The sequence below is a fragment of the Amblyomma maculatum genome, chromosome 3, assembly GCF_055883805.1.
Source record: "Amblyomma maculatum isolate TAMU_Amacu chromosome 3, ASM5588380v1, whole genome shotgun sequence".
Classification (NCBI taxonomy): Eukaryota; Metazoa; Arthropoda; class Arachnida; order Ixodida; family Ixodidae; genus Amblyomma; species Amblyomma maculatum.
Window position 1 is genome coordinate 11515813 of NC_139346.1, and position 27302 is coordinate 11543114.

The 27302-nt window shown below is 49.1% G+C and overlaps 1 protein-coding gene across 1 annotated transcript; it reads left to right on the forward strand.

Annotated features, from left to right (window-relative positions):
• Positions 1-3296: 3296 nt before the first annotated feature.
• LOC146194227 (uncharacterized) lies at positions 3297-4981 on the forward strand. Its single transcript, XM_084597300.1, has one exon. It carries the CDS (start codon positions 3794-3796, stop codon positions 4979-4981), a length of 1188 nt encoding a protein of 395 aa, XP_084453426.1. The 5' UTR covers positions 3297-3793.
• Positions 4982-27302: the final 22321 nt, after the last annotated feature.

A 27302-nucleotide genomic window follows, 5' to 3' on the forward strand; every position in this document is an offset into this window, starting at 1 on the left:
ATGCGGGGAAGCGGGTAGACATCCTTCTTCGTTATGCTATTCAAGCGGCGGTAATCAATGCAGAAGCGAAGTGTGCTGTCTTTCTTCTTGACCAAAACGACTGGTGCCGCCCAGGGGCTGTTCGATGGCTGGATTACGTCATCACGCAGCATTTCCTCAACTTGATCGCGAATGGCCTGGCGTTCTCGCGGCGATACCCGATAAGGGCTTTGGCGCAGAGGTCGAGCGTGTTCGTCCGTTATTATGCGGTGCTTGGCCAGTGGGGTTTGTCGTACCTTCGATGACGATGAGAAGCACTCCCCGTAGCTTCGAAGCAGACTGAGAATCTGGTCTTTCCTGTTGTGGGTCAATGCCGGGTTGATGTCAAATGTGGGCTGACGGAATAGGTCCGGTGCTGTAGTAGGCTGGGCCATTGTCAGTGTCGATGCCTTCTGAGATCGAATGGGTCAGGCAGCAGACCGTGTTCGGGTTGTAGGCCTTGAAGTCGGCGGCTGGCTCGGCGACCTGTATTCTGGTCTTCCAGGGCGACAGGAACACGGCTTGGGTCTTCGCTTGAAGGATCAAAGGCAACACCTCCACCAGATGTCACGTAGGGGTGACAAGGTCGACGACACAAATGAAGGGCCGATGATTGCACTGAAGAAACTCTTTATTGGGCTGACTTGCGCCCGGAAAAGAACTAAGCAACTCGGCGGCGGCGATAGCAACAAACGTGGTCGTCGGTCGTCAGACAAAGAATGCTCGTCACACTCGGCAACGCTCAATTTAAAGGATGCACACAACAATCTAGATAACGTCGCAAACAGCTACCAGCACGGGCTGGAACGTTGTGGAAAGACACCCGAGTGGCCGGAACCTTCGAGACAGATCTCGGTGTATCTTGCGCTACAAAAAACTGATAAAGGGGTGACTCGCGACATCGAGCATTAACAAACAAAGATTACGGAACTGATACGCGGTCCAGAATCAGAGTGATAAGCCTGTATGCCGGCCGCTGTTAAAAAACAACAAATACTGTTTTGAAGGTTTCGCCGCAATATCATAAAAGAATATTGTACCCTCAAAGAAAAATACAGTAACCGTACCGAATTTTACACAGACTTCAAAAACTAACTCTTATGTTGGTTGCGCAGTATTGGAAGGGTGGTCCGAAAAAGTGACTAAAATTCATCAATGTGCATCAATATTTACAGCCGAATGCTATGCTGTCCGGCAAGCTGTAAAAGAACTATTAACAAGATCATCGAGAATAGTGGTATTTACACAGATTCGCGCTGAGCATAATTACAGCTTTAAATTCTAAAAATGCAACCATGCCATTACTTCGTAATATAATACACAACATATCAAAGATAACATCACAGGGCCATAACATAACATTATGCTAAGTTCCAAGCCGCGTAGGCATCGACGGTAGAGAGCGGACATTTGCGCTGCACAATAAGCTCACAACAAAAGTATTGAAAAAGTCAACATTCCGCAAAAATATTGCCCGAGTCTTTTTGGTGCAGCGGTGGCGTAGCGGCAGAGCACCCGCCTCGCATGCATGGGGAGCGGGGCTCGAATCCCGGTGCCGCGAAATGTTCCACAGGATAAGAATAAAAACAAATCCGCGTGTCGATGGAATTCCATAAACAAGTTTGGGGTGCGACCTGATGCCAGTGAACACCTCCGGCAATGCACTCCCTCACCAGAACAGGAGTTGGCCACCCTGGTGTAGTAATTGGTCGATGCCTTTCATGATTAGTCCCTTAAAACCCCGGCTCTCAGTCACCAGCGGCTGCGGAACAACTGACCACGGCGGCGGTCAGACCTGTGACGCAGCAGGGGGTGCTAAGAATTCCTGGCAGCGTTGGACAGGCCGCCATTGGAATCTGACCCTGGCAACGTTTAACGCTGTAACCATAGCTAGGGAAGCTAGTTTAGCAGTGCTGTTAGAGGAACTAGAGGGTATGGAATGGGATGTCCTAGGGCTTAGTGAGGTTAGGAGGCCGAATGAGGTATATACTGTACTGAAGGATGGGCATGTACTGTGTTATCGAGGTTTACCGGAGAGAAGAGAACTAGGAGTAAGTTTCCTTGTCAATACGAATATAGCGGATAATATAGGTGAATTCCATAGTAATGTGAGGGTGGCTGGCATCGTAATTAGGCCTAATAAGCGGTATAAACTGAAGGCTCTACAGGCCTGTGCACCTACATGTAGTTATGATGCCCAGGCAGTTGAAAGCTTCTACAAAGATGTAGAATCGGCGATGCTAAAAATAAAGACGCAGTATACTCTGCTAATGCTCGACTTCAATGCCAAGTTTGGGAAAAGGCAGGCAGGAGACCAGGCAGTCGGTGACTATGGCTTGGGTTTTATGAATAGCAGAGGGGAGTTACTAGTTGAGTTTGCAGTGCGCAATAACTGAAGAATCGTGAATACCTTCTTCAGCAAACGGAAGAACCGGAAATAGACAGGGAAAATTCCTAACGGGGGGACTAAAAATGAAATTGACTTCATACTGTGTTCAATCCTCGCCATTATGCAAGATGTACAGGTAATCGGGAAAGTTCTATGCAGTGACCACAGGATGATGAGCTCCCAAATTAGTCTAAATATTATGAGCCCTCCACGGATCTTCTTTCATTTGTACATACCATGATCTTCTTTCTCTTGTACATACCATTATCATCGTCCCGCGGCGCCGGCTCCGGCGCGCGCTTGGGCTTTGTCCATCGGAATAAACGCCAGACACGGCATCCCTTGCCTTGCCGTCTCGACCTGGCCTTCCAAAGTGGCGGAGTTGAGACTTGATCCCCTTGCCGTTTTTTGCCCTGCCTCTCGCTGGAGCTACCTTCCGGTCGCTGTTTACCGCCTGCCACCATCGTTATGTCTATCGAGAGTACCCACGAATGGGCAGGACCCTCTACCTCGGCTGCACCACCCCCTCGGACTGTGCCCACACGACAACGCGACCCGCCGCTGGTCGCTGGTCGTCGCGATGAAGACGTCGATGACTGGCTGGACACCTATGAATGCTGCAGTAACTACAACCGGTGGGACGATGCTCTAAAAGTTCTGAATGTTTCTACCTCATTGAGGTCCCCAGAACCTGGTTTATTAACCGCGAACCCCACACCACTAACTAGACCACATTCAAGCAGCAGTTCCACCAATATTTCGCGGACCCAGCAGTTCGGACTGAGGTCGCGAAGAACAAGCTCGCCTCTCGCCTCCAAGGTCCCGATGAGTCGTACGCGTCTTACATAGAGGCCATACTTGCACTTTGCCGGCCCCCGCAGGGGGCACCTGTTAAAGCAGGTGTTTGTGTGTTTTGTGCGACACCACGGACCCCGAGCACCCACGCTTAGCCGTGCGTGGCATCGTCGTGTCTGGGGAAAAGGGGATCCTGGTGGTTGAGCCGATGCCGAGTGTTTGGACCTTTGAGGCCCCTCGGCGGAGGCAACACACCACTTTGGCCCACGCTTCCCATAGACGGCACCTCCAGGCTGACCCACCTGGGGGAAATCGGCAGTCGCCTTTTCCTATCCTCCCCCTCCATCTTTCGCTTTCCTATCGTCTGTCCTAAAGCTCTCCTGTCCTCTACTCTCTTCTTAGTTTTTCCCTTACTTCCCGGCGGCGAGGGTTAACCTTGTGTGGAGTAACCACCCTGTGTTGCACCATATTAGGTTATAGTTAGGATGTACAGCTGGCGTGGGCAGGGTGCTTGCTCAAGCTCCTGTCTCGTCCCCTTGTTGGACTCCATGGTGGGTGGCTGGCATCATAACCGAACAAAAATTGAATTACATGGCCTCTTTTATTTCTAAAACTGATCGCCCTCCCAGTAAGAGAGGGCGCACCGATGTGACAAGCAAGTTCTTTACGAAACATGTCAACAGCTTTCCCCGCTTCCATGTCGTGCACTCAGAACATGCAGAAAAAACTGCCCGTCAGATCTCGCCATTCCTAGTGACAAAGACGCTCACAGGTGCCATAGGTCAGGGCTACAAAATTAAGAAACTACCAAATGGTGACCTCCTCCTAGAAGTGCTGTATAACCATCAGAGTGAAAAGCTAACAACCGTTACGTCGTTCGGGGACATCCCTGTCTCAATCAGCCCCCACAGGTCACTCAATACAGTTCGTGGAGTCATTTCAGATAATGATCTCAAATACGTGACTGAGGAGGAATTACTAGAAGGACTAAGAGACCAAAATGTAACCAATGTCTATCGAATCAAAATTAGGAGAGACAATAACGAGATTCAGACTAAACACATTGTGCTAACATTTGCACTGAGCACCCTTCCTGACGCAGTTGAAGTAGGCTACCAAAAACTCAAGCTCAGACCGTACATTCCCAACCCACGCCGCTGCTATAATTGCCAAAGATATGGCCACAGCTCCCAGAGCTGCCGAGGCCGCCTCACCTGCGCAAAATGTGCCTCCAACGAACATAGCACAGACAACTGTAACACCGAAGCAAACGTTTGCGTAAACTGTGAAGGCAATCATCCAGCCTACTCACGATCTTGCCCTACATGGAAAAAGGAAAAAGAGATTGTAACCTTGAAAGTCACGGAGAATATTACTTTCGGAGAGGCAAGAAAGCGGCTTTCGTTGGTGCAGAATCCAACTTACTCTGTGATGACGCAACAGGGCGCAGCGTCATCGCAGACCTCGGCATCTGCCCAGGTCACGTCTAGTGACAGTGGTGCAGGGCCATCCGCGCCCCCTGTGGATGTAGCTAGTGCTACTCCACTACCCCCAAAACAGGTCATGCCGACCCCCAGGTCAGCAGGCCTAAAGGCCTTGCCCCAAGGGGCGAGGTCAAAAACAAATGTATCCGTGCCTTCTGCACGAAGGTCCAGCACATCTGAAGATGTGATGGACACATCGCCCCCCTCGCCTCCGCAGCAGCGGCGGCAAAGCTCTCTTGAGCGCAAAAGAAGGGACAAAGTCCCAATAACGGGTCCAAAAGACCCAACAACATAGATTTCCAACCCTATCCCCAACTAATCCACCACCATGGCATTTCTAGTTCACTGGAACTGTCGCGGGCTTTTACACAACTACACTGATATAACTGACATTTTAAATTCATTTTCTCCAGTTGCGTTGTGTCTCCAGGAGACCAATCTCGGACCACAGAACAAAAGCTTTCTTAAAAAATATCAAGTCTTCCGTTGTGACCGACAGAATTCAAGCAGGCTCTCCGGAGGCACTGCTATTGTGGTCCAAGGTGGCGTTGCGACACGAGGAATCAACCTTAAAACCTCAATTGAAGCTGTTGCAGTCACCGTGGTGCATTTTAAAACAATAACAATATGTTCTTTATACATCGAACCTCATTTCACTATCACACTTAATGATTTACAAGCAATCTTAATGCAACTACCGGAGCCATATATTTTAGTAGGGGATTTTAATGCTCATTCACCCTTTTGGGGAAGCGAAAAAACGGACGCCAGAGGTCGGATTTTAGAAGATTTTATTCTCAACAACAATGTTTGCCTCCTGAACACGGGCAAACACACTTACTGTTCTTCAAGCACTGGAAAAATGAGTTGCATTGATTTGTCCTTTTGTTCACCAAGTCTTTTCACTGATTTTAGATGGAATGTTATTGACAACCCTTATGGAAGCGATCATCTTCCCATCATTATCAGTCTAACATCGTCACCATTAATCACCTTTACTAAACCACGGCGTTGGAAACTGTATCTAGCCGACTGGGCACTCTTCCAAAAACATGCCGCTTTAGAAAAACTCTTTTCGGACAGCCTCGATGTCAACGAGCAAAATGAAAAGTTCACAGAATGTATCATTGCCGCTGCTCATTTAGCCATCCCCATGACTTCGGGAATAGTACGAAGGAATGGAAAGATATGGTATACAAAGGAATGTAGAGAGGCCAAAAAGAAGCAGAACAAAGCCTGGGGAATTTTTCGTCGATACCCTACACAGGAAAATCTAATTAAATATAAAAAGGCAAGGGCTAAGGCTCGAAATATTCGACGTGATGCTGAAAAAAGATCTTGGCAAGGTTATGTGTCTTCAATAAACAGTTCCGTCACAGCAAAGAAAATGTGGGAGCAAGTCCGCAAACTCGATGGCAAATTCTCTCCTTTTGCAGTTCCTTTCCTTACACCCCCTGATGCACAAACAAGTATACTCGAGCAGGCTGACCTATTGGGAGAACACTTCTCTCATGTTTCTAGTTCCCTACATTACACAGACTCCTTCTTAAAGTATAAAAACACGGCAGAAAAACAGAGACTTCCTACAAATGGTTATACCAACGAGCCCTACAATAACTTAATTACAGTTCAGGAACTCCATAGAGTATTAACTAATGGCAAGAAAACTGCACCAGGCCCCGATGAGATACACTATGAAATGCTAGCCCATCTGACCGAACCTGCAGTAGAAGCACTCCTGAAATTTTTTAACAAAATCTGGGTGTCAGGCAAAATGCCTGATGCTTGGAAGAAGGCTGTCATTGTACCATTCCTGAAGCCTGGAAAACTGCCAAACTCTCCTACTAGTTACAGGCCAATAGCCCTAACTAGTTGCCTTGCCAAATCATTCGAAAGCATAGTCAATACCAGGTTAATGTTCATTCTTGAAGCTCGTGAACTCCTTGATACCCACCAGTGCGGCTTCAGAAGAGCTTGTTCAACACTGGATCATCTAGTTCGGCTTGAAAACACAGTCCGAGAAGCCTTCATACATAAACAGCACTGTCTTGCAGTTTTCTTTGATATGGAAAAAGCGTACGACACCACCTGGCGATTTGGGATACTTCGCGATCTGGCAGATCTAGGAATCCGCGGCAGAATGTTGAACTGCTTAAAAGATTTTTTGTCCGACCGCTCGTTCCAAGTACGCCTCGGTTCTACACTCTCGAGGAACTTTACACAAGAGAACGGAGTACCGCAAGGATGCATATTAAGTACTACACTTTTCATTGTAAAAACGAATTCCATAGCCAAAGTAATCCCACAGTCTGTTATGTACTCACTTTATGTTGACGACCTACAAATCGCATGCACATCATTCAGCCTATCGACGTGTGAACGACAGATACAACTAGCATTAAAGAAACTGAGTAATTGGGCAGATAAAAATGGATTTAGGTTCTCGCCTCAGAAAACAGTTGCCGTTCTTTTCTCTCTGAGGAGAGGCCTGCAGCTCAATCCCACCCTGCACCTAAATGAAACCATACTCCCGATAAAGCAAGAACACAAATTTTTAGGACTAACGTTTGACAAGAAGCTCACATTCCTCCCACACATAAACAGCCTGAAAGTCAAAGCCTCTCGAGCTCTCAACATCCTTAAAGTACTCTCAAGGAGACACTGGGGCTCTGATAGGACATGTCTTCTCCATATCTATCGCTCAGTGGTACGCTCCTGTTTAGATTACGGGTGCGTGGTCTATGGCTCAGCAAGACCGTCATACCTTAAACGGCTGGACCCAGTGCATAACCTGGGTCTGCGTCTTTCGACCGGTGCATACAGGACATCGCCGGTGACAAGTCTGTATGTAGAAGCAAACGAACCGCCACTAAAATACAGGAGGGCAATGCTTACACTTTCATACGTTCTGAAAATCCGCTCGTTACCGAAACATATTTGTTACTCTATACTTACAAACTGCCCCTCAAGAACACTGTACATCAATAAACCTCGATCCATCAGACCTCTCATACTCCGTTTTGAAGAGCAGTGCCGGGAACTACACTTGTTGGATGCACTTCCTGATATTGCACAGAGACCTGACCCACTGCCACCTTGGTACAACTTCACTGCTGTGTGTGACTTCACATTAACTCAATTTCGCAAATCACAAACACCGCATGAACACATTATACAAGAGTTCTTGGCATTAAATGAGAAATACAGTGATCACAAGGCATTCTATACAGATGGTTCAAAGACAATATTTCATGTAGGCAGTGCAGTAATAGAAGACAAACAGGAAACAACAGTAAGGTTGCCACAGTGTGCCTCAATATTTACTGCCGAATGCTACGCCTTATCCCTAGCAATAGATCAAATAGTCAACAAAAACATCAAAAACAGTATCATCTATACAGACTCTCTGAGCGTACTCACATCACTACATCAAAAAAATGCTACAGAACCTTTAGTAGGGGACATAGTCCATCATGTAGTGATAGCAAAAACACAAGGACTTAATATCAAATTTTGCTGGGTGCCAAGCCACGTAGGAATCAGCGGTAATGAGAGGGCTGATGCATGTGCCGCGGCCGCCTCCATTGCTCAAGTACAGAAGGTGAAAATTCCACATAATGATGCCATAAAATTCATACAAAGAACACTGAGACAAAAGTGGCAGGCTGCATGGGATGGCGAAATTAATAACAAGCTACACCTAGTAAAGCCAGTTATAAAAGAATGGAAAACATGCAGCCATCAAGAACGTTTTATTGAAGTAATCTTATGCCGTCTTCGCATCGGACACACCCACTTGACTCATAACTTCATCCTAGCAAAGAAAGACAAACCCATTTGTGAACACTGCAGAGAGGTGGTCACCATAAACCACATCCTAATATCCTGTATAAAACTCGATCAACTTAGAAAAAAGCATTTCCCACAGTTCTATGACAACTACATTCCCCTACATCCTAGCTTACTATTAGGAGAAAATTCACTGGTTAAAACGTCTTCTCTCATTGATTTCTTAAAAGATGCCAACATCCTAAACCTACTCTAGTATATTAAAATAATCGCTCGTTTCCTTTCACCAAACAGATGCGCAAACCCCGAGTTTGGCGCATGATGGCCTTAGCTGCCTATGTGCCACAAAACACAACACAACACAACACAACACGCACTTTGCCGGCGTATTAGTCCCACCATGCCGGAACCTGAACGCGTACACCACATCTTGAAAGGAATTAATTCTGTGGCTTATAAAACCCTGATTGCCCAGAATTCTTCTACTGTTGACGCCATTATTGCGACCTGCCAACGCATCGACCAGCTGCAGTCTTCCCGATTGCAGCCCGGCATTGCTACTGGCCCGACCTCTGCTGACCTGGATCTGCGGGCACTGATTCGAGCCATCATCCGGTAGGAGCTCCAAGTCCTCAAGCCTGTCTGTCGACACGGGTGCAATCATTCTTCAGTACCTTCTAATAACGCCGGTCTCCGTCATCATCAAAGATGAGTTGGCAACCATCACCCGACCTATGGCGTCCGACCCTCCTGCACCCCGCCTAGCATCGACTTACGCGCACGTCGCAGCATCACCCCCTCCTGTTGTTCCGCCGCCCCAACTGGCATCGCCCTACAACCACATCAACGCCGTGACGACGGCTCAGCCTATGCCACCCTATTACGCACCTTGACGCCCCTCTCGCCCAGTGTGCTTCTACAGTGGAATACGAGGACATATATCCCGCTTCTGTCGTCGACGCATTCAGAACGAGCGGCGTGGTTACGACGCCTTCGAAAGTGACGTACCCTCACATTATCAGCGACGACCTATTCCAAGCCCACCTCGTCGATCCTCTCCACCGCCGGTATCCTCGTCTGAACCAAGTGGTGCCCATGTATCCCGACGCCAGTCCCTTTCCCCATACCGCCGCTCTGTTTCTCCACTTCGACCAGCAACAACTGTTCCTGTCCGTCATTCGAAAAACTGAGCGATGCAGTTTCCGGAGGTGAAACTGCACTCTGCGAACTTACTAAAAGTCCTCCTCATCGCCTGTATACAATATGATTTCCGTTTTAGCTGAAGGATTACCGGTCGAAGCTTTGATTGACACAGGGGCTGCAATTTCTGTTACTCGCGCTGATTTGTGCCACCGTTTGCGAAAAGTAACGACACCATATGATGGACCCGAACTTCGTGGAGCAAATGACGTCCCTCTACATCCTTCATCAAAGTGTACAGTGCGAATTGCTATAGACGGCGTCTGCCACCATGTGCAGTTTGCTGTGCTTTCACCGTGTGCGCATCAGATAATTTTTGGATGGGAGTTTTTGTCGACCGCTTCAGCGTTATTTTCTTGTGGTGACCGTGTCATTCTTATGAAAGACAGCGATTTTTTGTCTGACATTTCTGAAGGACGTCATTCCCTCATTGACGCAGTTGATACTGTATTGCCTCCACAGTGCGAAAAGCTTGTTACCGTTGTTTCGGAACACATCACTGACGGGAATGTACTCATCGCACCATCTCACCGTCATCTTGCACGTGGAATTGCCTTCCCATCATGCCTTGTACGATTCCGCAGCGGCTCAGCGATAGTAGCTGCCACGAACACATCCCGTGAATACCTCGTGCTCACTAAAGGAACTTCCCTGCCATGCATAGTAGATGCTCGCCCTATGTTCATGATGGTGCTCACCGCCCCGCTACCTCAGCAACGTGATTCATCACACGTCTCTCGTCTCATGCTGTCGAAGACAATCAGTCCGGACCTCATGCCGCACCAACGCAAAGAATTGCTGGAATTGCTTCAAGCCCATCAAGCCATTTTTGATGCCACTTTCCCACCACTGGGACGGACTAGTGTTGCACACCACCGCATCATTACTGAAGGTAACGCGATCGTACGCCGACGACCTTATCGGGTTTCTCTATCGAAACGAAAAGTAATCGAAGGAAATGTGAATGACATGCTCCGTCGCGATATTATTCGTCCATCAACAAGCCCATGGTCCTCCCCAGTAGTATTAGTTAAAAAAACAGGATGGATCTGTACGATTTCGTGTTGATTATCGCGCGCTCAACAAAATTACCCGTAAAGATGTCTACCCGATGCCGCGAATAGATAACGTCCTTGACTCTCTCCAAGGCGCCGAATATTTCTCGACCTTGGATCTCCGCTCAGGTTATTGGCAAATACCTATGCATGAGGGTGACAAAGAAAAAACCGCTTTCGCAACTCCCGATGGACTTTGCGAGTTTAATGTTATGCCCTTCGGCTTGTGTAACGCACCAGCGACATTTGAAAGAATGATTGATACGGTACTTCGTGGCCTAAAATGGAGAACCTGTCTATGTTATTTGGACGACATTGCTATCTTTTCGGCAACATTTAACGACCATCTCACGCGCCTGAATGAAGTCCTGACGTGTCTTTCTTCAGCTCAACACCAAGAAATGCCACTTTGCACAGAAGGAAATTAAAATATTGGGACATCTGGTTAGCCATGACGGCATTCGTCCAGACCCTGATAAAATCAACGCGGTCTTGAACTTTCCTCGCCCGCAACGGACTGCAGATTTGCGCAGTTTCCTCGGCCTGGCGTCATATTTCCAGCGTTTCATAAGGCATTTCGCAACTATTGCGGCGCCACTTCTTGAACTACTTAAAGCGCGCAGCTCTTTCGTGTGGACTGAACAGTGCAACACTGCTTTTACCGACCTAAAGCACGCCCTAACATCAGATCCTGTTCTTGGCCACTTCAGCGACAGCGCTCATACCATCCTGCACACTAATGCCAGTGGTCACGGTCTTGGCGCTGTCCTTCTGCAGCGCGATGCAACTTCGCGTGAGAAAGTCATTGCCTTCGCCAGTCGCACCTTGGCTCCAGCTGAGAAAAACTACACCATTACCGAGCAGGAATGTCTTGCCGTCGTCTGGGCTGTTCAAAAGTTTTGCCCCTACCTCCATGTTCGGCACTTCACAGTTGTGACCGATCACCATGCTCTTTGCTGGTTGTCCTCACTGAAAAATTTGAGAGGCCGACTTGGCCGCTGGATTCTACGCCTGCAGGAATACAATTTCGACGTCGTTTATAAATCGGGTCGCCAACACCAAGACGCCGCTGCTCTTTCTCGCTGCCCACTTACGGAATAAGCCTGCTGTTTTTCTTCGCAACGCATTTCTATCTCTGACCACAGCCGACCATCTCTTCCCCCGACGCATATCACAACAGTTTATTTTGACGATTCTGAGCACAAACACGCACTCCGCTCGCAGCAATTAGCTGATGCCTACTGCCGGCCCATCATCGACCGCCTTATCGGCGCTTCGAACCCGCCCAATGCTAGGCTTCGCCGACAGCTTCGCAATTTCATGCTCGAAGATGGCATACTACGCCGCTACGTGTATTGCCCTGATGGAACTCGTTGGCTCCCAGTCATGCCGCGGGCGCTTCGCCCACGTATACTGGCAGCTTTCCACGATGACGCTACTGCCGGTCACCTTGGTTTTAACAAAACATATCACCGCGTGAAAAGACGATTCTTTTGGCCTGGCTATCTTCTACCGTAGCTAAATACGTCGCTTCCTGCCATCTGTGCCAACGTCTCAAGCGGTCGACTTCTTCGCCCGCTGGCCTCCTACAGCATCTTCCATTTCCCGCCACGCCATTCGACGTAGTAGGCATCGACTTATATGGTGGGGGTAACCATTGGATTATAACGGCTGTCGAACACCTTACATGCTATGCTGAGATGGCCCCTGTACCGACTGGTTCCGCTGAAGAAGTAGCATTTTTGAGGTCAATTTTATTGCATTATGGCGCTCCTCGGGTGCTTCTAAGTGACCGCGGGACGGCCTTCTTATCGACAGTCGTATCCGAAGTTCTTCGTGCGTCATCCACCCTCCATAGACAACCTCAAGCTACTATCCCCAGACTAACGGACTGACTGAGCGATTTCATCGCACCCTATCGGGTATGATATCAATTTACATCACACCGGATCATCGAATTTGGGATACTGTTCTACCATTCGTCACATTCGCCTATAACACTGCAGTACAGAGGACTACCGGTTACTCCCCATTTTTCCTCGTTTTCGGCCGTCCTCCTACAATCCTCGACACTTCCTTCTTCTCTACGCCCGATTACTCCTCATCATTACCAGCCCAATTCTTATCCCGTGTGGCCCGATCCCGTCATCTTTCCCGCCTCAACACAAAAGCGTGCCAGCAAGACCGCAAGAGTCGCTACGATTCGAAGCATCGCGTGGTCTTTTTTCGTCCTGGTGACGAAGTACTGCTCTATACACCACTGCGCACCCCTGGCCTTAGGGATAAATTTCAGCGCCGCTATATTGGTCCCTACAAGGTCATCAACCAAACGTCCCCAGTAAACTACCAAGTCACACCTGTTGATCCCTCAGCCGACCGATGCCACTGTGGAACTGAAATTGTTCATGTATCTCGCTTGAAGCCGTTTGTTCGCCTCAGTACATCGGTTGATTAGGAGCGGCCAGGCTGGCCGCTTCCGACCCCCCGGGCAGATTGTGCGAGCCCTCCACGGATCTTCTTTCATTTGTACACACCATGAGCTTCTTCCTCTTGTACATACCATCATCATTGTCCCGCAGCGCCGGCTCCGGCAGGCGCTTGGGTTTTTGTCCATTGGAATAAACGCCAGACACGGCATCCCTTGCCTTTCCGTCTCGACCTGGCCTTCTTCCACAATATCAAGAAGGAACGCAACAGAATAGTAAGAAGAAGTCCATCAATGAATTAGCAGTGAGGACGAGGGCAGAAGAGATCAGGATCTCACTACAGGTAGATATTGCCGCGAAACCTGCAAAACAGTATTTGTTGTTTTTTAACAGCCGCCGGCATACAGGCTTATCACTCTGATTCTGGACCGCGTATCAGTTCTGTAATCGGTTTGTTACTGCTCGATGTCGCGAGTCACACCTTTATCAGTTTTGTCGTAGCGCAAGACGCACCGAGATCTGTCTGGAAGGTTCCGGCCGCTCGGGTGTCTTTCCACAATGTTCCAGCCCGTGCTGGTAGCTGTTTGCGACGTTATCTAGATTGTTCTGTGCAGCCTTTAAATTGAGCGTTGCCGAGTGTGACGGGCATTCTTTGTTCGACGATCGACGAGCACGTTTGTTTCTATCGCCGCCGCCGAGTTGCTTAGTTCTTTTGCGGGCGCAAGTCAGCCCAAATAAAGAGTTTCTTTAGTGCAATTATCGACCCCTTCATTTGTGTCGTCGACCTCGTCACTACTACGTGACATCTGGTGGAGGTGCTGCCTTTGATCCTTCAAGTGAAGACCCAAGCCTTGTTCCTGTCGCCCTGGAAGACCAGCCTACAGGTCACCGAGCCAGCCGCCGACTTCAAGGCCTACAACCCGAACACGGTCTGCTGACTGACCCCATTCGATCTCGGAAGGCATCGACGCTGACAATGGCCCAGCCTACAGCACCGGTTGTTTTCGTCCAACCCCGTGAGCCCAGACCCGGAGAAAACAGCTGCAATCGCACAATTCCCACCGCCTGCCGACAAGAAAGCTGTGCGCCGATTCCTTGGGCTGTGCGCTTATTATCGACGTATTGTCAGAAACTTTTCGCGGATCGCCGAACCATTGACGCAGCTTACAAAGGCTGACGTACCTTTTAAATGGGAAGCGCCGCAAGAAGAAGCCTTCGACGAACTTAAGCGCCGCCTGCAATGCCCTCCTGTACTTGGCCACTTTGATGAAAACGCCGAGACCGAAATTCTCACCGACGCGAGCAGTGTGGGCCTAGGCGCCGTTCTTGTCCAGAAGAGTGCCGGACAGGAGAAAGTAATCGCCTACGCTAGCAGATCCCTCACAAAAGCCGAAGTCAATTACTCGATGACCGAGAAGGAGTGCCTTGCAATCATCTGGGCCACTTCTAAGTTTCGTCCATACCTATACGGCCGACCATTCAAGGTGGTAAGCGACCATCACGCGCTCTGCTGGCTAGCTAATTTGAAAGATCCTTCCGGCCGCCTTGCCAGATGGAGCCTACGACTTCAAGAATTTGACATGACTGTAATCTATAAGTCGGGCCGGAAGCATTCAGACGCAGACTGCTTATCCCGCGCTCCGGTCGATGCTCCCCCGAAGGACGATGACGACGACGCCTTTTTGGGACCGGTAAGCGCCAGCAGTTTCGCAGAACAACAGCGATCAGACCCTGAGCTGAAAGCGCTAGCCGATTACTTGGAAGGAAAGACCGCTTCCCCTCCTGGTGTGTTCAGACGACATTTATCATCCTTCACGTTAAGCAATGGCCTCCTCGTGAAGAAGAACTTCGCACCTAACAAGACCGCGCAGCTTCTCGTAGTGCCTAAAACCCTTCGGCAAGAAATTCTGCAGGCGTTGCACGATGAGCCAACAGCAGGCCACCTCGGATTTGCGCGCACGTTGCGTCGAATCCAGGAGAAGTATTACTGGCCGCGACTGCCTGCCGAAGTTGCCCACTACGTGAAGACGTGTCGTGAGTGCCAACGACGCAAGACGCCGCCGAACAGACCAGCAGGACTACTAAACCCGATTCCGCCCCCAATCCTGCCCTTTCAACAAATTGGGATGGATCTCCTCGGCCCCTTTCCATCTTCGTCTATGGGTAACAAGTGGATCATCGTGGCCACTGACTACCTTACCCGTTACGCCGAAGCAAGAGCACTACCAAATGGTACCGCGGCAGAAGTCGCCAAATTTTTTGTCGAACAAATTCTCTTGCGACACGGCGCCCCAGAAGTGCTCATCACGGACAGGGGAACGGCGTTTACGGCAGAGTTGACGCAAGCCATCCTGGAATACAGTCACACAAGCCATCGACGAACAACTGCGTACCATCCCCAGACCAATGGCCTTACGGAGCGCCTGAACAAAACGATCGCGGACATGATCGCTATGTACGTCGACGCTGAACACAAGACCTGGGACGCCATCTTGCCGTACGTGATCTTCGCGTATAACACGGCAGTCCAGGAGACGACCAGAGCGACCCCGTTTAAGCTTGTGTACGGCAGGGAGCCCACGACGACGCTCGACGCAATGCTGCCGCACGTAACCAGCGAAAACAACCTTGACGTCGCCGCCTACCTGCAGCGTGCAGAGGAAGCCCGACGACTCGCACGGCTGCGTATTAAAGACCAACAGCGCACCGACAGCCGACGATACAATTTACGACGACGCCACGCAGAGTACAATCCAGGAGACCAAGTGTGGGTTTGGACACCAATTCGCCGTCGCGGATTAAGTGAAAAGTTGTTGCGTCGATACTTTGGGCCATATAAAATCCTTCGCCGCGTCGGACCCCTGGACTATGAAGTCATTCCCGACGGAACATCAGCATCACAACGGCGAAGCGCACGCCCAGAAATTGTACATGTTGTACGACTGAAGCCATATTACGCGCGTTAAAGAATCTGTGGTGTTTATACTTTGCAGTGTTTATGTTTAAGTTTCTTTGTTTTGAAACATCGAGGCGATGTTTTTTTAAGGGGGGAGTAATGCCGCGAAACCTGCAAAACAGTATTTGTTGTTTTTTAACAGCCGCCGGCATACAGGCTTATCACTCTGATTCTGGACCGCGTATCAGTTCTGTAATCTGTTTGTTACTGCTCGATGTCGCGAGTCACACCTTTATCAGTTTTGTCGTAGCGCAAGACGCACCGAGATCTGTCTGGAAGGTTCCGGCCACTCGGGTGTCTTTCCACAATGTTCCAGCCCGTGCTGGTAGCTGTTTGCGACGTTATCTAGATTGTTCTGTGCAGCCTTTAAATTGAGCGTTGCCGAGTGTGACGGGCATTCTTTGTTCGACGATCGACGAGCACGTTTGTTTCTATCGCCGCCGCCGAGTTGCTTAGTTCTTTTGCGGGCGCAAGTCAGCCCAAATAAAGAGTTTCTTTAGTGCAATTATCGACCCCTTCATTTGTGTCGTCGACCTCGTCACTACTACGTGACAATATTCAGCTCTAACCGAGGCTGGCGACATTACCCTAGAAGCAGTGAACAATAATTTCAGAGATCTCATTACTGAGTGCGTTGTAGAAGTAGGCGGTAAGATAGTTAGAGAGGATACCGGTAAGCTATCTAAAGAGACAAAAGATGTGATTAAGAAACACCAGAGCATGAAGCTTTCAATCCAACAGACCAGATAGAAATGGCAGAGATATCAATAAGCGCAAAGTTGCCGATATAACGAAGTATGCTGTATAGCATGCTGTAAAGAACGGGGGAAGCCTTAAAGTGGTGAAGAAGAAATTGGGAATAGGCAAAAATCAGATGTATGCGCTAAGGCGCAAGACGGGCAATGTCATCAAGAATATGGACAAGAAATTTGAAGTCAAGAGTTTGACGGAAGCCCGTCTGGTCGGGATGGGACATGACGAAAAATAAACGACACCGACCAAAAGAAGAAAGATGGAATGACGTTTCGCCTTGTTCACAATCTCACACAAGCTTACCAATCATAATCACAAGCTTCCCGGTGAACAAGGCTCCCGTGTGGGAGCCGAAACGTCATTCCATCTTTCTTCTTTTGGTCGGTGTCGTTTATTTTTCGTCAATATGGACAAGACAGTCAAAGTACCCGAGAAGTTTTATACGGGTCTCTACAGTGGTCAGGACCGTAACGAGATTGGCGGTATTGAAGAACAGTCAGACGTTCCACCAGTTTCGAAAGACGAGGTTAGGAAAGCAATAGAAACTATGAAAAGGGGGAAAGCAGCTGGAGAGGATTAGGTAACTGTAGATTTGTTGAAGGGCGGGGGGATATTGTACTAAAAAAACTGGCCATCTATATACAGTCGTGCCTCGTTAATATGTACACTTTGGTTTCCGACCAAAACTGCCCATAAAGCGAGTCATCCATAATAACGAGTCATGAATAAAAACAAAACGGATTTTATTGAGAAAAGAGAATTGTAATTAACGACTGCTTTTGCACATAACTGTGCGCACTGGACTCAAAATTTCACAGAACAGAATTTTGAGTGCATTATCCTTGCCATTGTTGTCTTCGAAAAATTGTAGTGCAGTCTGAAGCGACTCGCTTACCATGACACCCGTGATGTTGGACTTTGTGTTGGTCGAACTTTCGAGCCCGAACTCCTCACTGGCCGATGAATCAGCGTCTGATTGTCTACTCACCGCCACTTACAAAATGGCCTCTTCACTGAGCAAAGTAGCCGCTAAGTAGCTACTTGAGATTATCCTGAGGCGAGCAAACAGCTGAGCTGTCGATACTAGTCCCTCGCAGCTTGAATTGACTGAGATGGCGTTTGCCGCTTATATTCACAGATTTCTTCGCGCCTGCGTTCAGCTCTATTCTTTTGCGTTTAACTCCCGTCATGCCAAAAGCCAGACTCGAATTGATGGTTACAGGCTCCTGATGCTGTGCACTTTTTTGCCTAGTTAACCTTTCTGCCTTTTCGTTCTCCTGATTCTTTCTTTTTTTTGCCTTGTACTGTTTCTGTAGGGAAGCAAGGGAGGCACGTTGGCAAGCTGCTATGCAGAGGGTTATCGAACATCCCATCTTGGCGCCGTTCTTAGGTGTTCCCATAAAACAAACACTGCAAGCTGAAGTATAGTTTAGAAGGACGGCTAGCCGACTACGAAGAGCTCAGACCTTCTCAAGGCCGCATCGTTGACTCAAGGCGAAGCCGACAGACGGACCGCCTAGTGTGCTTAGTTTGACAGTTCGGCAGCGCAACAGGGACGAAAACCAGGAGCATGAGAGGGAAGCGCGTCCAGGGACGCCCGGCCCCGGTTGCGTGTTCGTACGTCGCCTTTCTTTTGTCGCTCTACTTTGTGAGTGTGTCTTAACTCTCACCGAAAAGCGTTAACGGCTTCATGGAACACACATTGCGCTTTGGGAAAGAAAACTTCAGTTCCCACCGCCACTGTAGGCACTTGTCTTTCTTCCTGTCATTTCTTTCTTACCTTTTACCGGCCTCTCTGTTCACGTTCAGCAGAATTTATTGCAACCAGATGTTGCTGTTTTCCCGACTGCGGCGGCACTTCCGCTGCACCCAGAAATCTCCTGGTTCCCCCATTTCGGGGTCTTTCTTACGCTGACCCTCGGTTTGCTGTGTACGTTCTTCTCCACTCTTGCGCTCCCCCTCCCTTAGAACGGCGACACCCCCGCTTTGGTTCTTTGCAACCCCACAGGACTCGTTCAGGCATCCCGTCGTATCGGCTGTCGCGTAGGTTCGCGGGCGGCGCGCCCTTCTTTACCTTCCGTTCGGACTCCTCTGCTTTTTTTTCAAGCACTGTCCATATCAACGAGACAAAAATACATGGGCCCAAGTGAGGCGCGTGCATTCTTCCCCTGTCCATTGACCGGACAGCGAGTTTCCATATTAACGAGGCATAAATACATTGCAAAGGTTTCGTTCCCAGAAAAACTGTCCATAATTCGGGTCATCCATATTAACGGGGGTCATATTGTCGCGTAAACAGCGACCCTTATAGTTGCGTCCGAGGTCCAAGGCGAAGCAAAGGTTCTACGAACAGCGTCGGAGTTCAGGCTCGAGGTTAGCACACTTCTTCCTCTCACACTTCTGCGCTTCTTTGTCGTCAACGCATGCTACATTAGCCCCCCCCCCCCCCCCCGTGCGAAAAGCATCGTCTCGATGCTAGATTGAAAGAGGGACAGAGTAAAAGGGGCTACTATCTGGCATGAAAAGGCTTCAAGCGGACCACGTGGACCACTTCAGAACGCTTGGGACGCCGGGGCTCTGGTTCCTCGTGCGGAACGACTTCATAGTCCAGTTCACTAACGCGTCAAAGAACGCGGTAGGGGCCGAAATAACCGCGCAAGAGTTTTTCGCTCAGTCCGCGTCGTCGAATGGGGTACCAAACCCAGACAAGGTCACCTGGCAGATAGTCTGCAGTCCGCCGCCGCAGGTAGTAGCGTTGTGCATCTCGGCCTTGCTGCTGCTGTATTCGCACCCGTGCAAGTTGACGGGCCTCTTCGGCACGCTGTAGAAAAGAGGCGACATCATCATTTGGACTTTCGTCTATGTGGGGCAGCATGGCGTCGAGCGTGCTCGTCACTTGTCGGCCGTAAACTAGGCTGAATGGAGTCATGTTGGTAGTTTCCTGAACGGCGGTATTGTATGCAAATGTTACATACGGCAATACTTCGTCCCATGTCTTGTGATGGACGTCCACATACATTGACAACATATCGGCAATGGTCTTGTTCAAACGTTCTGTCAGGCCGTTTGTTTGCGGGTGGTATGCAGTCGTGCGACGATGATTGGTGCGACTAAGAACAAGGATATGCTGGATGAGCTCTGCAGAAAATGTAGCTCCTCTGTCAGTAATGAGTGCTTCTGGTGCGCCATGTCTCAGGACAATTTGAAGAACGAAAAATTTCGCAACTTCAAAAGCGGTAGCACAAGGAAGAGCAGCGGTTTCTGCGTGGCGGGTCAGGTAGTCAGTAGCTACTATAATACACCTGTTCCCACAGGTGGAAGTAGGGAACGGTCCGAGCAAGTCGATCCCTATTAGCTGGAATGGTCTGGACGGTGGCGTAATGGGCTTTAAAAGACCGGCTGGCCTCATAGGCGGAACCTTTCGACGTTGGCAGTCACGGCAAGTTCGAACATAATGCGTTACATCGCTTGACAAACGAGGCCAGTAATACCGTTCTTTAATTCTGGATATCGTTCGAGTGACTCCCAGGTGGCCGGATGTGGGTTCGTCGTGGCAGGCTTGAAAAATCTCATCCCTTAAGCTTGCTGGTACAACGAGGAGGTATTGGCGACTGTTGGCTGTAAAATTCTTCTTGACGAGAACGCCATCACGGAGACACAGAGAAGACAAAGTACGACGGAAAGGGCTAGGGACCATGCTGCCGGCACCTTGAAGAAAATCGATTACCTGGCGAAGTTCGGGATCATTCCGTTGGTCATCGGCAAAATTGTCTGAACTAATTGCACTCAGAAATGCGTCGTCGTCACCTGAGGCGTCCGAAGCTGGTTGTACAGGAGCACGAGACAGGCAGTCAGCGTCTAAATGCTTACGACCTGACTTGTAGGTTACACTGATGTCGTATTCTTGAAGTCGTAGGCTCCACCTGGCGAGACGCGCAGAAGGGTCTTTAAGGCTTGTCAGCCAACAAAGCGCGTGATGGTCGGTCACCACTTTGAAGGGTCTGCCGTACAGGTATGGTCGAAACTTCGAAATAGACCACACGATGGCCAGGCATTCCTTTTCAGTGGCAGAGTAGTTTGTCTCAGCCCTAGACAAAGCCCGACTAGTGTAGGCGATCACACGTTGTTCACTATTCCGTATCTGTACTAGGACAGCGCCCAAACCAACATTGCTTGCATCCGTGCGGAGTTCGGTGTCTGCGGTTTCATCGAAATGTGCTAGAACTGGAGGTGACTGCAGGCGACGTTGAAGCTCCTGAAATGCGTCCATTTGCTGGTCGCCCCATGTGAACGGCATATCAGCCTTAGTAAGAAGTGTAAGGGGGGCGGCTATTTTAGAAAAGTTTTGCACGAAACGTCGATAATATGCACATAGCCCAAGAAAGCGTCGCACCTCTTTCTGGTCCCGCGGCGTCGGAAAATTGGCGATGGCAACTGTTTTTTCAGGATCCGGCAGAACTGCCGCTTGGTTCACGACATGGCCCAAAAACTTCAGCTCTTCATAAGCAAAATGGCATTTTTCGGCTTTCAGAGTGAGGCCCGACGTTTGGATGGCGTCTAGTACTGTGTCTAGGCGACGGAGGTGCTCCTCGAAATTCGGGGCAAATACAATTACGTCGTCCAAGTATACAAGACATGTCGTCCACTTCAGATCTCCAAGAACACTGTCCATGAGTCTCTGAAAGGTTGCGGGCGCGGAGCAAAGGCCGAAGGGCATGACCTGGAATTCGTATAGCCCGTCAGGTGTAATGAAAGCAGTCTTTTCGCGGTCCCTCTCATCGACCTCTATCTGCCAGTATCCAGACTTGAGATCCATGGAGGAGAAGTATCTTGTGTTGCACAGACGATCTAAGGCGTCATCTATTCTGGGCAAAGGGTAAACATCTTTTTTCGTAACGTTGTTCAGTCGGCGATAGTCTACGCAGAAACGAAGTGTGCCATCTTTTTTCTTCACAAGTACCACAGGTGCAGCCCAGGGGCTGCGGGAAGGGCGAATGACATCGTTTTCGAGCATTTCCTTCACTTGGTCTCGGATGGCAGTACGTTCTTTAGGGGAAACTCGATAAGGCGACTGGCTGAGTGGTCGAACAGCTTCATCTGTAATGACGCGGTGCTTTGCACGGTGGGTTCGACCGACGCGTGATGATCTGGCAAATGCATTAGAGTAGCGACGGATCAGGTGCCGTAGTTTCTCTTAATACTTTCGAGGTAAGGCCGGGTTTATATCGTACAGAGGTTCAGTATTGTCGGAGGGTTCTGTTGCTGAAGCGCTGGTGAAATTGCATTCATAACTAGTGTCAGTTATGGCGTCGAGGTATGCGACAGTTGTCCCTCTGTTCAGATGTTGATATCCATTGCTGAAGTTCGTGAGAAGAACATCAACTTTGCCATTTTCAACAAAAACAACTGCCCTGGCAACGGCGATGCCTCTTTCAATAAGCAGTTTCTGTTTTGTCTCGACGACACCTTCTGTATCTTGCATTGGGAGGGAACCCACTGAGACCATGATGCTTGAACGTGGGGGCACACTAACATGGTCATCAATAATGTGGAGTGCAGCGGGGAGCATGCTGTTGGATTCGATAGCATTCTGAACTGAAAATCTTACGGACTTATTCTGCAGATCGATAATGGCGCCATGTTCGGTTAAAAAGTCCATACCGAGGATGACGTCACGGGAACACTGAGCCAATACGATGAACGTCGCCAGAAAGGTTTGCCCTTGTACAGTGATCCTCGACGTGCACACTCCCGTGGGCATTATTAAATGTCCGCCAGCTGTGCGTATTTGCGGGCCACCCCATGATGTTGTGACCTTTCTGAGAGCTTTGGCGAAGTGTGCACTTAGAATTGAATAATCAGCGCCAGTGTCGACTAGAGCAGTGACGTCTACGCCATCAACGGAGATCTGCAGGTCGGCAGTTTGTTGTGTCGGGCGGCGACAGCTTCGTGGGGTTCGGTCTCGACTTCGATGCTCTTAAGGAGTGCTGGGGCGAATGTCGGCGTCGTGGTTACGTTGAGGATCAGCGGAATTTCGTAGCGGCGTCGATTCTGCTGGTGGCCGTAAGTAACGAACTGTAGTTTGCAGTGAAGAACTGTCGTGGGTCTGTGGAGGATCTTGAAATTTTCGCACTGTAGCAGCCGCACCTCCAGAGGTTGCTGCATCTAGTTTCCCCTATGGGGACTTTGGAGTTGCTCCTGGCGTCCAGGAGAGCTGTAACGGCGAGGCGACGGCGATCGGAGGCGGCTTGGGCCTGTGTTGGAACCCGAAACGTATTCTGCGATTTCGCGTGGCTGCTGGCCAGGCAACGGACGACGGGCATCAAAAGAAAACCCACGGAGGCCGAGTTACCTGTAGGGGCAGCGGCGACACAGGTGTCCAGCTTCGCCGCAATGGTAGCACAACGGTTGGTGATCGGGCGTTCGCCAGATATCGGTCCTTCGGCGGCGTATGCTCGGCCGTGAAGACACATGGGCGACCGGTGCGCGAGGTTCGTAGGATGCTGTCGAAGGCGGCAGGTAGCGGCTGGTGACCGCGGCGTAGCTCAGGGTCTGGGGCAGCGGTGTAGCTACGACGGGTTCAGGCGCGGCGACGGGTGCGGGCCCGGTGACGGGTGCGGGCACGGTGACGGGTGCGGGAACACCCAGCGCCTGTTGTACTTCCTCACGGATGATATCGGAAACTGTGGCAACCTGTGGCTGTGGAGGAATCCGCAGGTATTTGGCCACCTCTTCCCGGACTATCGCCCGGATCGTATCACGCAACTATTCTGACGAAAACTGTATGGCTTCACCTGCACTCGCGGCGTTCATAGACACTGTAGTGCGCTGGTATTGCCGGGCGCGCATGTCAAGTGCCTTCTCGATGGTAGACGCCTCACTTATGAATTCGGCGACAGTTGTTGGTGGACTTCGCACCAGGCCTGCAAATAACTGCTCTTTAACACCTTGCACCAAAAGGCGCACTTTTTTCTCTTCCGACATGGTTGGGTCCGCGCGTCGAAAGAGTCGCTTCATCTCTTCGGCGTAGGCCGTAACAGTTTCATTCGGATGTTGTATACGGCTACTTAAAAGCAGTTGCGCTTTCTCCTTGCGAAGCGTGTTGGTAAACATATGCAAGAATTCTGCCTTGAATGTGTCCCACGTTCGGAGTCCGGCTTCTTCATTTTCGAACCCTGTCCTCGCAGAATCCTCCAGTGCGAAGTAGACATGGCGAAGCTTCGAGTCAGCGTTCCAGGCGTTGAAGGCAGCCACCCGGTCGAACTGCTCCAGCCAGTCTTCAGCGTCCTCATGGGGCAGGCCGTGGAAATGTGGTGGATCCCGCTGGTGGTGGAGCAGGACAGGAGTTGTTGATACCGGGGGATTCATCGCGCTGACAGAAACGCTCCTTGTTGGTCTGTGGTCAGGGAGAGGACCACACTCGGGAGGCAGACCTTGCAGTCGGCGGCTGCTCTGGTGTACTGGAGTCTCCACCTTAGGGGTGCGTCCTGGGCTTGTAGGGGGCGTCCGGCTCATGAAAATCGCACCCAGCACCTCCACCAGATGTCGCGTAAACAGCGACCCTTATAGTTGCGTCCGAGGTCTAAGGCGAAGCAAAGGTTCTACGAACAGCGTCGGAGTTCAGGTTCGAGGTTAGCACACATCTTCTTCCTCTCACACTTCTGCGCTTCTTTGTCGTCAACGCATGCTACAATATTAACGGGGCACGACTGTACATAGTGCTTGGAGTCATCGACGGTACCAGAACCACGGACGAACGCAAACATTATCCTCATTCATAAGAAAGGGGACGCTCATGACCTTAAAAATTACAGACCAATCAGCTTACTGTCGGTTACGTATAAGCTATTTACTAAAGTAATCGCTAATAGAATCAGGACAAATTTAGACTGCAATCAAGCAAAGGATCAAGCAGGGTTTCGGAAATGGTACTCTACTATCGATCATATCCATACCGCCAACCAGGTGATAGAAAATTCTCAGAATATAACCAGCCCTTATACATAGCATTCATTGATTACGAAAAAGCATTTGACTCAATAGAAACATCAGTGGTGATGCAGGCATTGCGAAATCAGGTGGTAGACGAGCCGTAATTGAAAGCGCTGGAAGATATATATAGCGGCTGCACAGCAACAATAGTTCGGCATAAAGAAAGTAACAAAATTCCCATAAAGGAATGTGCTATGAAAGGAGACACGATCTCCCCAGTACTACTCCCAGCTTGCTTAGATTAAGTATTTAGAGACGCGGAATGGGAGCAGTTAGCGATAAGAATAGATGGAGAATACCTGAGTAATTCGCGATTTGCTGATTATATTGCTTTGCTAAATAACTAAGGGGATGATTTTCAAAGAATGATTGATGACCTAGACAGGAAACGTAGAACGGTAAGCTTGAAAATCAATTGCAGAGGACTAAGGTAATATTTACTAGCCCCGGGAAAGAACAGCAGTTTACGTTAGGTAACGAAGTACTGGAAGTAGTAGGCGAATATGTCTACTTAGGACAGGTAGTAACCGCAGATCCGGTCCAAGGAAAAAAATAACAAGAAGAATAAGATTGGGATGGAGCGCATTTGGCAAGCACTCGCAGATTATGACTAGCCGCTTACCGGTATCGCTAAAGAGGGAATTTTATAACAGTTGCATCTTACCTGTACTCACCTACGGGGCTGAAACGTGGAGGCTAACCAAGAGAGTTCTACTTAACTTGAGGACAACCCAGAGGGCTATGAAACAAAAAATGATAGGGGTAACATTAAAAGATAGAAAGCGTGCAGAGTGGGTCAGAGAAATAACTCAGGTTACCCACATTCTAGTGGAAATTAAGAAGAAGAAATGGGCATGGGCAGGACATGTAGTGCGTAGAGAGGATAACCGATGGTCGCTTAGGGTAACAAACTGGATTCCAAGGGAAGGAAAGCATAGCAGGGCGTGCCAGGTGGGTGGATGGTTAGGAAGTTCGCAGGGGTCAAGTGGATGCAGCTAGCACAGAACTGGGTTAATTGGAGAAGGATGGGAGGCACTTTCGACCTGCAGTGGGTATAGTCAGGCTGATGATGATGAAGCAATGCAGAGTAAACACGAAAGATAAGTGGAAGTCCGTGTGGATTAGCACAGAAAATAATAAATTACGCCTTGTAAAACCCATAATACAGGAGCGGATATCACGCACATTGCATCCACGTTTAATGGAAGTAATAGCCTGCCGTCCCGTATTGGCCATACACATCTTACACAAAACTCTCTACTGATGAAAAGCAGAATGCGGAGAAATACTCACAGTCAACCACATCCTAACTTCATGCCCGAAACTTGAGATACTATGAAAAAAGCATTTTACCTGATTCTTCAACCATGCCATCCCATTCCACCCGAGCTTGCTTTTAGGAGAAAGCGCATTAGTAAACTTATCAAGTGTTTTTAGTTTCCTATACAAGCAGGCTATCTACACAAGCTGTAGATTTCAACACACTCCAAACATTACACGTTTTAACCTTGCTCTTGGCGCATAATAGCTTCAGTTGCTTATGCGCCATCAAACCCAAAACAACACAACACCTAAATATTGGACTAACACCATTCGTACTTCAAGCTATAGATCAGTGTGTTCTCACTATACCATTTGATCGTCCTGGTTAGCTCTGTTGGTGGAGCCCCAGAAATGTTGTGGTCCCGGGTTCGATCCCCGTACCAAGACCCATTTTCACTTAATTACGAAGTTTGTAGGAAAGGTGAGCAGCTTTTCTTTGATGACTTACGGCTGCACTTGGGCGGAAGTCAGTGAGTAATTACTCCGTTATTGCTAAAGTTTGACAAAGTGCTCAACGTTTTTGGCTGTCTTGGTATTTGGTTAAACGTAGGCACAATATAAAGTCAAGAAGACGCATACAGTAAAACGCAGAGACGCAGAAAGAGAGAGGAGAAACGAAAAGGTAAGAGAAACCAGCCTCCTTCTTTCTTTCTGCATCTGTTTTTTTTTACTGTGCGCGTCTTCTTGGCTGGTAAGGATTTCTTCATTCAGTGTACCAACTAGGCCAAAAAAGTGTTTTGCTGAAGTAGTAGCAGTATCTGTCCCACTTCTCGCTGGACACTTGCAGTGAACGATATACAACTGGAAATACGTATGTCGTTTTTCAAAATCCGTATCACAAATTATTATTCAATTTGTTTAACAAATGGATCCTAAAGGAAGTAAAATAGCGACATAATCCAGAGTGAAAAGTACGCAAATAATATGGATATGCCACAGATCTGACACGAGCTGACGTGCATGTCGTTTTCAGACAAGTTCTTCTGAATTCTAAGTTACTGTAATCAAGAAAACTTCTTGCAGGGCTAGTTGATGCGTCGTGTGGAAACACGTTAGCTCAAAACTAGACGAACAAAAGACGGGTAGAGAGGTAACGCGCTACTGGCAACTTACTGTCATATT